The 11,812-nt window shown below is 50.5% G+C and overlaps 1 protein-coding gene across 8 annotated transcripts in view; it reads right to left on the reverse strand.

Moving 5' to 3' along the window:
- The window catches only part of EPS15L1 (epidermal growth factor receptor pathway substrate 15 like 1), a 116,494-nt gene extending 114,912 nt beyond the window's left edge, over positions 1 to 1,582 (reverse strand). For 4 of the 8 annotated variants that reach the window (XM_055372060.2, XM_055372052.2, XM_019015668.4 and 1 more), the window contains exon 1: positions 1,436 to 1,538. In XM_055372060.2, the coding sequence (XP_055228035.1) occupies positions 1,436 to 1,468 (33 nt within the window). In that variant the 5' untranslated portion in view covers positions 1,469 to 1,538. Of the gene's footprint in view, positions 1 to 1,435 lie in introns of all 8 variants that reach the window. The other 4 variants (XM_019015667.4, XM_019015666.4, XM_055372058.2 and 1 more) reach the window with 3 other exon arrangements.
- Positions 1,583 to 11,812: the final 10,230 nt, after the last annotated feature.

Here is an 11,812-nt window from a genome sequence, read left to right on the forward strand (position 1 = left end):
GATTTTCCCCGGACTCCCGCCTTCCCCGCCCCCCACCCCCTGACTACATACTCTAAACTGTACCACTTAGCTATTAACACCTATTATCGGTAGGACACTTAACAGTTTACAGAGCACTTTCATGTCAGTAACAAGAACTTGCTAATTAATAATCACCGGGTTTTCGCACTGTTAACTTAGTGACAGTGTTGCAAATTGGCTAGCTGTGCACTTCTCTCTCCTTGGATCAGCTAACCAGTCATGCAAGCATGCAACCGGCCTATCAGCTCTCTTTGGGTTTGGAATTCTTAATTGCTGCGGTCTCTACTCCCAAACGTCCAAATCTGGCAGAGATTAAATGATGACAGTAATTATAGGATCACTGAGTGCCTCTCATATGCTAGGCACTGTTCTAAGCGCTTTTTCACGTGCTTAATTTTCACATAATCCCAACACATTTTTATATCTCCATTTTCCAAAGGAAGCAACTGATAGGTGGAATAGCTAAGAGCTTCAACCAAAGGCACAGAGAAATCGGGGCTGGAGCCAAGATTTGAACACATGATCTGACCCTGTGTCCTCACTCTTAATCACTATGCTGTGCTAGATCATTCTAGCAAAATGCTTATATGGTGCTTTGCACAACACAGGTATTCAGCAAATAAAGGCAGCTGTGATTAGCATAACACAGGTAGTTTCTAGTTCCCACGAGTGTCACCTCCAGGAGAGCAGCGACCTTGTCTGTCTGGAAGAATGCAGCGCTCCCAGCACCTGACCCAACGCACATTTGAGGGATGGATAGAAAATGAATGAATGAAACTCTCTCCCAAATAACAGAGCTGCCTACGCATGGCTCTTTTTCGCATGTCTGTGTCGCGCTATCGATACTGCCCCTTCGTAAGCGCATCAGGCGAATTTGAGGACACAGAGAGGCGCCCGGAGACGTGAGATCTGCGCCCGGTGCAGGGGTGGCGGAAGCAGCTTCCAAGGAGGCAGGGGATCAGTCTGAGATCGCGCTGTTGCTGACGGGTCCGGGCTCCGGCGGGACCCTGCCCGCCCGGGCGCCGGGACCGGAGGGAGACAAAGACTCGCTGGGCCGCCGCGCCGACAGAAACGCTCGCACCCCTCGCCCACCTCTCCGGGATGCAGCCCAGCGCCTCCGCGGGTCCCCGGCCTGGGAGCTTCAGCGGCGGCAGGGTCCGGGCCCTGGGCGGAGAGGACACGCGCTGCGCACCTCCTCGCCTCGCCGGTGCCCGCAAGGGTCGCTTGGGCACGGGAGGCCGCGGGTCCCGGCCTGTCACCTTCAGGGCCGCCTGCCCACCCGCCCGCCGCAAGCCCTTCAGCACGCGCCGCCCCCGCCGCCGCCTGGCTGAGTCTCCCAGCGCCTCAGCCTCGCCGCACCGCTCGCCTCGCGCCCCGCACCCCGGCGCCGCCCCCAGGCCCGCCCGGCCCGTACCTGCTGGGAGAGGGGGATGAGCGGCGCCGCCATCTTCCCGCGGACTCGGGCTCCCAGCGCCGGAGGAACGGGGGCGGGGCCGCAGCCGCGCGTGCGCACTGGGACGACGGGAGGGCGGTGCGCACGCAGCCTGTCCCGGGAGAGGGCGGGGCCGTAGACAGGGCCACGCATGTGCAGTCAGGCCGGGAGGGGCGGGGGCGGGGGCGGGGGCGGGGGCGGGGGCGGGGGCGGGGGCAGGGGCGGGGCCGCCCACACGCAGCCTGGAGGGGCTGGGCCTGAGGCATCTGCGTCTTCCGTGCTCTTGCCCGTGCCCCTACTCCTCCTTCCAACGTTGTGCGGACTCTCATACCGCTGGCCGCTGGCCGAGTCGACCATGCTGTGTCATCCCTCCAGCCCATGCCGAGGCCTGGTTCTCTGTTAGGGATGCCGTCCCCCTGCCAGTGCGCCTGGGGAGGCGGTCGCCCACCCCGCGGAGGGTCGGGACCCTCACCCTGCCCCGCAAAGCGCCCTGTTCCTAGGATCGCAGTGTGTGTGTGTGTGTGTGTGTGTGCGCGCGCTAATCTGGGGGACCCGCACCCTGCCCCCCTCACCCTGCCCCGCAAGGCGTCCTCCAGGATAGCTGTTTGTGTGTGTTTTATAATCTGGGTCTGCCCCTTAGGGTTTTGGCTAAGCTCAGGCGCAGGACTTCGCCTCTCTGTGCCGCTGCAGCACCCACAGTGCCAGGTGCCAGGCATGATTCCCCAGCTGCTCTGTGTGTCCTGGCAAGTAGTTGAACTCGCCTTTCTGGGCCCCTAGGCCCCTCTTCTGAAAAGAGAGAATGGTAATACGTGTTTGCTGGTGTTACACATCTATGTCTCTCACTGCCCGGCACAGAGCAGCAGGCACCTGATGCTTGCTGGAGTATGGTTATTAGAGGAAAAGCCCTACTCTAGAGGACCTTTTTAAATTTTATTTTGTCTCACTCTGTCATCCAGGCTGCAGTGCAGTGGCACGATCTCGGCTCACCGCAACCTCGCCTCTCAGGTTCAAGTGATTCTCATACCTCAGCCTCCTGAGTAGCTGGTATTACAGGCATGCGCCACCATGCCTGGCTAATTTTTGTATTTGTATTTTTGTTTTATTTTTGAGACGGAGTCTTGCTCTGTCGCCCAGGCTGGAATGCAATGACATGATTTCCACTCACTACAACCTCCACCTCCCAGGTTCAAGGAATTCTCCTCTCTCAGCCTCCCTAGTAGCTGGGATTACAGGCGCCTGCCAACACGCCTGGCTAATTTTTGTATTTTTAGTAGAGATAGGGTTTCACCATGTTGGCCAGGCTGGTCTCAAACTCCTGACCTCAGGTGATCCTCCTGCCTCAGCCTCCCAAAGTGCTGGGATTACAGATGTGAGCCACCTCGCCTGGCCAAATTTTTGTGTTTGTAATAGAGATGGGGTTCCACCATGTTGGCCAGGCTGGTCTTGAACTCCTGACCTCAAGCAGTCTGCCCGCCTTGGCCTCCCAAAGTGCTGGGATTACAGGGCATTTATTTATTCAAATGCTCCAGCCTGGGTGACAGAGCGAGACCCCGTCTCAAAAAATAAAATAAATAAAATAAAATAAAAATAAATATACATTGCCTTCCATTGGCTATGGGCACCCAACATGTACACCTCCTGGGCCAATTTCTATAAACAGAATGAAGAAGGAAGTCTGATCAGGCAACTTGACCACAGCAGCACAAGGTTTCTTCAGGGAAGGTTGGCCTCCCCTTACCAGGCATCCTATGATGGTGGCACAGTGTGTCTGGCCTGGCACCAGTTCCCAGCAAGCAAGTCAGAAGGCCAGCAATCTCAGGGGTGGGGAGACAGCCTCCTGTCCATCTCCTCCTATCTGGTGTTTCACAAGCAGCTGCTCCAGCATCTTCAGTGATTCAGGGTGCTTCCTGCCGCTCAGATGAGCACTGCATGCTTTATGATTCATTCAGCAACCATTCACCTGCCAAACACATGTTGAGCACTCTACCTTGGGCCAGACTGTGGCCTAGACACAGGTGAACTAATTGTGCATCAGGTCAACACACTCTGTACCCCCAGTTGACAGTCTAGGGCAGGGAGCTGTCTCATCCTGAAACTGTGTTAGAACCACCCCACAAGGGCTTGTTAAACACAAACTAGAGTTCTTAGGCTGATTGGTAGCTCTAGGTGAGACTTGAGATGTTTGCTTCCTTATTTTATTTATTTATTTATTTTTTTGAGACAGTCTCATTGTGTCACCCAGGCTGGAGTGCAGTGGCATGATCTTGGCTCACTGCAACCTCCACCTCCCAGGTTCAAGTGATTCTCGTGCCTCAGCCTCCCCAGTAGCTGGAATTACAGGCACATGCCACCATGCCTGGCTAATTTTTGTGTTTTTAGTAGAATGGGGTTTCACCATGTTGGCCAGGCTGGTCGCCATCTCCTGACCTCGTGATCCACCCGCCTCAGCCTCCCAAAGTGCTGGGATTACAGGCGTGAGCCACCACGCCTGGCCACGTGATTTGTTAGAAATCTAAACATCGTGAACCTCCAGCCTACTGTGGTTGACACAATTCCCCCAGCTGCACCTGTGGCCAGGGGTATTGTTTAAAGGTATTTTTGGCCAGGTGTGGTGGCTCACCTGTAACCCCAGCACTTTGGGAGGCCAAGACAGGCAGATCACCTGAGGTCTGCAGTTTGAGACCAGCCTGCCCAACATGGTGAAACCTCATCTCTACTAAAAATACAAAAATTAGCCAGGCGTGGTGGCACATGCCTGTAGTCCCAGCCACTCAGGAGGCTGAGTCAGGAGAATCGCTTGAACCCGGGAGGCGGAGGTTGCAGTGAGCAGAGATGGCGCCACTGCACTCTAGCCTGGGCAACAGAGCAACATTCTGTCTCAAAAAAAAAAAAAAAAGAAGAAGAAGGCCGGGTGCAGTGGCTCACGCCTGTAATCCCAGCACTTTGGGAGGCCGAGGCAGGTGGATCATGAGGTCAGGAGATCGAGACCATCCTGGCTAACAGCGTGAAACCCCCTCTCTACTAAAAAATACAAAAAATTAGCCGGGCATGGTGGTGGGCGTCTGTAGTCCCAGCTACTCAGGAGGCTGAGGCAGAAGAATGGCATGAACCCAGGAGGTGGAGCTTGCAGTGAGCCGAGATCACGCCACTGCACTCCAGCCTGGGCGATAGAGCGAGACTCCATCTCAAAAAAAAAAAGAAAAGAACAATGTATAGCCAATCAACAGCTTAGGTTATTGTATGTAAATCCTCAATAAACACTTTAGGAACTGCCCCTTCTTTTTCCTTTAAGAACCCACTTGTGGCCCAGGCAGGGTGGCTCACGCCTGTAACCCCAGCACTTTGGGAGGCCAAGGTGGGCAGATCACCTGAGGTCAGAAGTTTCAGACCAGCCTGGCCAGCATGGCGAAACCCTGTCTCTACTAAAAGTACAAAAATTAGCCAGGCGTGGTGGCAGGCGCCTGTAATCCCAGCTACTCAGGAGGCTGAGGTAGGAAAAGCTTGAACTCAGGTGGCAGAGGTTGCAGTGAACCGAGTTCGCAACACTGCACTCCAGCCTGGGCAACAAGAGTGAGACTCCGTCTCCAAAAATAAATAAATTAATTAAATTAAATAAGACAGCCAGGCACAGTGGCTCACACTTGTAATCCCAGCACTTTGGGAGGGTGAGGTGGCCGGATCACTTGAAGACAGGAGTTCAAGACCAGCCTGGCCAACATGGTAAAACCCCGTCTCTACTAAAAATACAAAACAATTACCTGGCTGTGGTGGCAGGCACCTGAAATCCAAGATACTCAGGAGACTGAGGCAGGAGAATTGCTTGAGCCCAGGAGGCAGAGGTTTCAGTGAGCCAAGATCACACCATTGCAATCCAGCCTGGGCAACAGAAGCGAAACTCTGTCTCAAAAATAAATAAATAAATAAGACAAGAACCCACTTGTCGCCAGGTGCAGTGGCTTACACCTGTAATCCCAGCACTTTGGGGGCCGAGGTGGGAGGGTCATGAGGTCAGGAGTTGGAGACCAGCCTGGCCAATATGGTGAAACATCAATATGGTGAAACCCCATCTCTACTAAAAAAAATACAAAAATTAGCAGGTGTGGTGGTGCATGCCTGTATTCCCAGCTACTCAGGAGGCTGAGGCCAGAGAATCACTTGAACCCGGGAGGTGGAGGTTGCAGTAAGCCGAGATTGCACCACTGCACTCCAGCCTGGGTGACAGAGTCAGACTCTGTCTCAAAACAAAGTCAAAAACAAAAAGAACCCACTTGTAACTGTTGCTAATCAAAGCATACATTCAGGGCAACTTGAATCAATGTCTCCTGGACTGCAGTCCTCAACCTTGGCCCAAACTCTCTACTTTTATTAACTTTGCCTCAGCTTCTTTTGTTACATCAATAGAGTAATGAAGGTTTTTAACAGTCTTGAGTGCTTTATCAGTACGTATTCCATAAGGAAAAGAGAAGTCCTGCTAGGTACTTCAAACAGAGGATATTGAATACAAGGGATTGAGCCAGGCTCTGTGGCTCACGCCTGTAATCCCAGCAATCCAGTTGAGACAGGTGGATTGATACCAGCCTGGCCAACATGGAGAAACCCCATCTCTACTAAAAATACAAAAATTAACCCAGTGCAGTGGCAGGTGCCTGTAATCCCAGCTACTCAGGAGGCTGAGGCAGGAGAATTGCTTGAACCTGGGAGGGGAAGGTTGCAATAAGCTGAGAACTCACCATTGCACTCCAACCTAGGTGACAGAGCGAGACTCTGTCTAAAAAATAAATAAATAAAAATAAACGAATACATAAACGACTACAGGGGACTGAGTATAAAAGTGTTAGAAGTACTGGAAGAACAAAAGAGAAAGGTAAGTTTACCTAAAGATTCATAACTATATGAGGCTGCTAGCCTCTCTAGAGCTGAAAGATTAAAGCAGGGGAGGTGGCTGGGCATAGTGGCTCACGCCTGTAATCCCAGCACTTTGGGAGGCCGAGGCGGATGGATCACCTGAGGTCAGAAGTTTGAGACCAGCCTGGCCAACGTGATGAAATCCTGTGTCTACTAAAAATACAAAAATTAGTCGGTTGTGGTGGTGGGCACCTGTAATCCCAGCTACTTGGGAGGCTGAGGCAGGAGAATCACTTGAACCTGGGAGGTGGAGGTTGCGGTGAGCTGAGATCGCGCCACTGCACTCCAGTTTGGGCAACAAGAGTGAAACTCCATCTCAAAATAAATAAATAAATAAAGCACGGGAGGACCCATAACCCACAATCACTGTGCCTACAGAAGGATCCCAGATGTGTTCACCCTTGCTAGCCACAGTTGCTTCCACCATGATTGTGAAAGTCACAGCTGTTGTTGTCACCACCACCTAAGCCACTGGCAGAAGTCTGAAAAAAATGGTTTCTCCCCTCTTTCTGCCTCCCAACTTTGTTCTAATAAAGCATGATAGGAACGTTGCCAATTGGCAACGGCGTCCAGGAAATGTAGCATGCAGGCTTTAAGCGCCAGTATCAGAGAGTCTAGAAGGGTGGTGGCCATAGAAACTCTCCAGCATCATCTTGTAAAAATAATCCAAACTTGGCTGGGCGCGGTGGCTCACACCTGTAATTCCAGCACTTTGGAGGGCCGAGGCAGGCAGTTCACAAGGTCAGGAATTCGAAACCAGCCTGGCCAACACGGTGAAACCCCATCTCTACTAAAAATACAAGAATTAGCCAGGCATGGTGGCGGGTGCCTGTAATCCCAGCTACTCGGGAGGCTGAGGCAGGAGAATCGCTTGAACCTGGGAGGGGGAGGTTGCAGTGAGCCAATATCGCACCATTGCACTCCAGCCTGGGCAACAAGAGCAAAACTCCATCTCAGAAGAAAAAAAAGAAAAAAAAAAAAGGCCGGGCGTGGTGGCTCACGCCTGAAATCCCAACACTTTGGAAGGCCGAGGCAGGCAGATCACGAGGTCAGGAGATCGAGACCATCCTGGCCAACATGGTGAAACCCCATCTCTACTAAAAATACAAAAATTTAGCCGGGCATGGTGGGGGTTGCCTGTAGTCCCAGCTACTTGCGAGGCTGAGGCAGGAGAAAGGCATGAACCCAGGAGGCGGGTCTTGCAGTGAGCCGAGATCGCGCCACTGCACTCCAGCCTGGGCAACACAGAAACTTCATCTCAAAAAAAAAAAAAAAAATCCAAACTTAATCATACACTTTTGAACCCTAAGAATTATGTTGAGCCTTGAAGAAAACGGGACTGTGTGATCTGAGCCAGACAGCATGTAACTACAACTTCTGCTTATAGATTATAGATTAACTCTCCTGTTCTTGCTCTGTAGATTCATTTCAAAAGACTAAATGGCATCAGCGTTAAGATCGCCCTTCTTCATTGCTGACCTTTCCTCTATTATCTTGCACCTAAATCAGACCAGATAGTGCAAAAGGTCCCGTGACTGTTATGTCCTTTATGTGAATGTTAAATATACCTTTCCCAAAAAGACCACTGCCTTGACTAATCAGATTACTGTTAACTATGTACTTGCCTTGTGTGAAATATGTAGAAACTCTGTCAAGCTTCCCAAACCTTACCTATATAAATGACCCCCAAACTTCCTCAGTTTGGAGTGCTGATTTCCATTCTTTGGAATCTGTGTTCCAGGGTGGCTGTCCTCAAACTTTTGTGCTAAACTAAACTCTACATTTAACCATATTTCCTGAATTTATTTATTTAGGGTTGACGTTTTGATGATCCAGATGGGATCTGAAGTGGAGTTCCAGTGATCCCTGCCACTTCTCACAATCAGAGCCTTTGTACTGTTACCGCAAAGGGGTCTTGATCCAGACCCTGAGAGGGTTCTTGGATCTCACCCAAGAAAGAATTAGTGCGAGTCCATACAGTAAAGTGAAAGCAAGTTTATTAGGAAAGTAAAGGAATAAAGGAATGGCTACTTCATAGAGCAACCCCAAGGGCTGCTGGTTGCTTTTTTTTTTTTTTTTTTTTTTTGGGGAGGAGTTTCACTGTTGTTGCCAGGGCTGGAGTGCAATGACGGGATCTCAGCTCACCACAACCTCCACCTCCTGGGTTCAAGTGGTTCTCCTGCCTCAGCCTCCTGAATAGCTGGGATTACAGGCATGCACCACCACGCCCAGCTAATTTTGTATTTTTAGTAGAGGTGGGGTTTCTCCATGTTGGTCAGGCTGGTCTTGAACTCCCAACCTCAAGTGATCCGCCTGCCTCGGCCTCTCAAAGTGCTGGAATTACAGGCTTGAGCCACTGTGCCTGGCCAGGTTGCTCATTTTTATGGTTATTTCTTGACGATATGCTAGACAAGGGGTGGATTATTCATGCCTTCCCTTTTTACTTATTTATTTATTTATTTTTATTTTTTTTTTTTTGAGACGGAGTCTCGCTCTGTCACCCAGGCTGGAGTGCAGTGGCGCGATCTTGGCTCACTGCAAGCTCCGCCTCCCGGGTTCACACCATTCTCCTGCCTCACTCAGCCTCCCAAGTAGTTGAGACTACAGGCACCCATCACCACACCCGGCTAATTTTTTTGTATTTTTAGTAGAGACGGGGTTTCACTGTGTTAGCCAGGATGGTCTCGATCTCCTGACCTCCTGATCCACCCGTCTCAGCCTTCCAAAGTGCTGGGATTACAGGTGTGAGCCACCGCGCCCGGCCCCCTTTTCAGGCTGCCATATACAGTAACTTCCTGATGTTGCCATGACCTTTGTAAACTGTCATGGCGCTAGTGGGAGTGTAGCAGTGAGGACCACCAGAGGTCACTCCCATCACTATCTTGGTTTTGGTGGGTTTTAGCCGGCTTCTTTACTGCAACCTGTTTTATCAGCAAGGTCTTTAGTGCTGACCTCCTATCTCATCATGTGGCTAAGAATGCCTTAACCGCCTGGGAATGCAGCCCAGTAGGTCTCAGCCTTATTTTACTAAGCCCCTATTCAAGATGGAGTTGCTCTGGCAGCTACCTGATTTATGAATTGTTCTTTGCTCAGTTACACTCCATGAAATTTAATATGTCCAGAGTTTTTCCTCTAACAAAGTTTAAAGTGAAGTTAACTAGAATGAAATAAGATTAAAAAGTCATTTCTTGGTCCCACTAGCCACATTTCAAGGGCTCAAGAGCAACACGTGACTCGGCATGGTAGCTCATGCCTGTGATCCCAGCAGTTTGGGAGGCTGAGGCACGCAGATCACTTGAGGTCAGGAGTTCCAGACCAGCCTGGCCAACATGGCGAAACCCCATCTCTACTAAAAATACAAAATTCAGATGGGCATGGCGCATGCCTGTAATCCCAGCTACTTGGGAGGCTAAGGCATGAGAATCGCTTGAACCCAGGAGGCAGAGGTTGCAGTGAGCCATACTCGCGCCACTGAACTCCAGCCTGGGCGACAGAGCAAGATTCTGTCTCAAAAACAAACAAACAAACAAAGCAACACGTGACAAATTCTCTCGGACAACGCTGCTCCCAACGAATCTTCAGAGCCTGAGCCAGTCTCACTCACTGTTTTTTGTCTTGTTAGCTCCACTTTATTTTATTTTTAGAGACAGGGTCTCGCTCTGTCACTCAGGCTGGAGTGCAGTGGCACGATCATAGCCCACTGCAGCCTTGACCTCTTGGACTCAAGCGATCCTCCCATCTCAGCCTCCCAAGTAGCTGGGACCACAGTCATGTGCCTCCATGCCCAGCTAATTACAAAAACAAAATTTTTTTAGAGACAAGGTCTCTATGTTGCCCAGGCTGGTCTCAAACTCCTGGTCTTAAGTGACCCTCCCTCCTTGGCCCCCCAAATAGCTGCGATTACAGGCACAAGCCACTACGCCTGGCCTGACTCACCTTTGTACACTAATTGGTACCAGCACTTTCTCTCTAGGTCTGCCTCTGATTCTTTTCACACTACTCACCCTGTTCAGAGATGAAAGAGGTAGGCAATGTTTGCCACCCTTGCATTAGGAGGAGGGGAGGCTTTAGTTTCTCAGAGTAATAATCAGTCCCTAATAATTGGTGAAGGTTGATGTAGCCATCATCAGAAAAAATCCAGGTGCAAAGGTCTGCCAACATTGACCAGAGTGAGAGCAAAATTCTGCAGAACTTCACTTCCCAGCCAGGCTTTTGAAACTGATCAACTTTCTTTTTTTTCTTTTCTTTCTTTCTTTCTTTCTCTTTTTTTTTTTTTTTTTTTTTCCTGAGGTAGGGTCTCATTCTGTCACACAGGCTGGAGTGCAGTGGCACAATCTCAGCTCACTGCAATCTCCACCTCCCAAGCTCAGGTGGATCCTCGCATCTCAGCCTCCCGAATAGCTGGGACCACGGGTGTGCACCGCCAAACCCAGCTAATTTTTAGTATTTTTTGTAGAGGGAGAGTTTCGCCACATTGCCCAGGCTGGTCTTGAACTCCTGGACTCAAGCAATTTACACACCTCAGTCTCCCAAAGTGCTGGGATTACAGGTGTGAGCTACTGCACCCGGCCCACACTGGTCAACTCTCAATATTCTGTATATAAATTCCAATTTATTTGGCTTATTCATAACATCACTAGATTCCAAATTTCTGGTGTCACAAATTTGATTATTTTCATCATGAGTTTCAGTATGATTATGGGCCTCTTCCAGAAGAAGACTGGGCCAGGAGCAGTGGCTCACACCTGTAAGCCCAGAGCTTTGAGAGGCCAAGGTGGGAGGATGGCTTGAGTCCAGGAGTTCAGGACCAGCCTGGGCAACATGTGAGACTCCCATCCCTATAAAAATTAAATTAAAAACCAAAAAATATGGCTGGCTGCAGTGGTTCATGCCCATATTCCCAGCACTTTGGGAGACCAAGGCAGGAGGATCACGAGGTCAAGAGATCAAGACCATCCTGGCTAACACAGTGAAACCCCATCTCTACTTAAAATACAAAAAGTTAACCGGGTGTGGTGGCGGGTGCCTGTAGTCCCAGCTACTCAGGAGGTTGAGGCTGCCTTCAGCCTCAGCCTGAAGTACCTGGGACTACAGGTGCACACCACTACATCCAGCTACTTTTTGTATTTTTAGTAGAGACGGGTTTTCACTGTGTTGGCCAGGCTGGTCTTGAACTCTGGGCTCAAGTGATCCGCCCACCTCAGCCTCCCAAAGTGATGGGATTATAGGCGTGAGGCACACTGCCTGGTTAACTTTTATTTTATAAAAAGACTTTTGGGAGTTAAGAAAAGGGGATCATGGTTTTGGCCAGACCCTTGCTGGCCTCTGGCTTCCAGCGTGTAAAATTGTCAAGAGGGAACTTCTCAGTGCAAGGGGGTCACCAGGGGAGATACAACCTACCCCACCCAGAAGCATGAAACACTTTTCAAAGAAAATTGGACAAAGTGCCATGTA

This window comes from Gorilla gorilla, chromosome 20, assembly GCF_029281585.2.
Source record: "Gorilla gorilla gorilla isolate KB3781 chromosome 20, NHGRI_mGorGor1-v2.1_pri, whole genome shotgun sequence".
Classification (NCBI taxonomy): domain Eukaryota; kingdom Metazoa; phylum Chordata; class Mammalia; order Primates; family Hominidae; genus Gorilla; species Gorilla gorilla.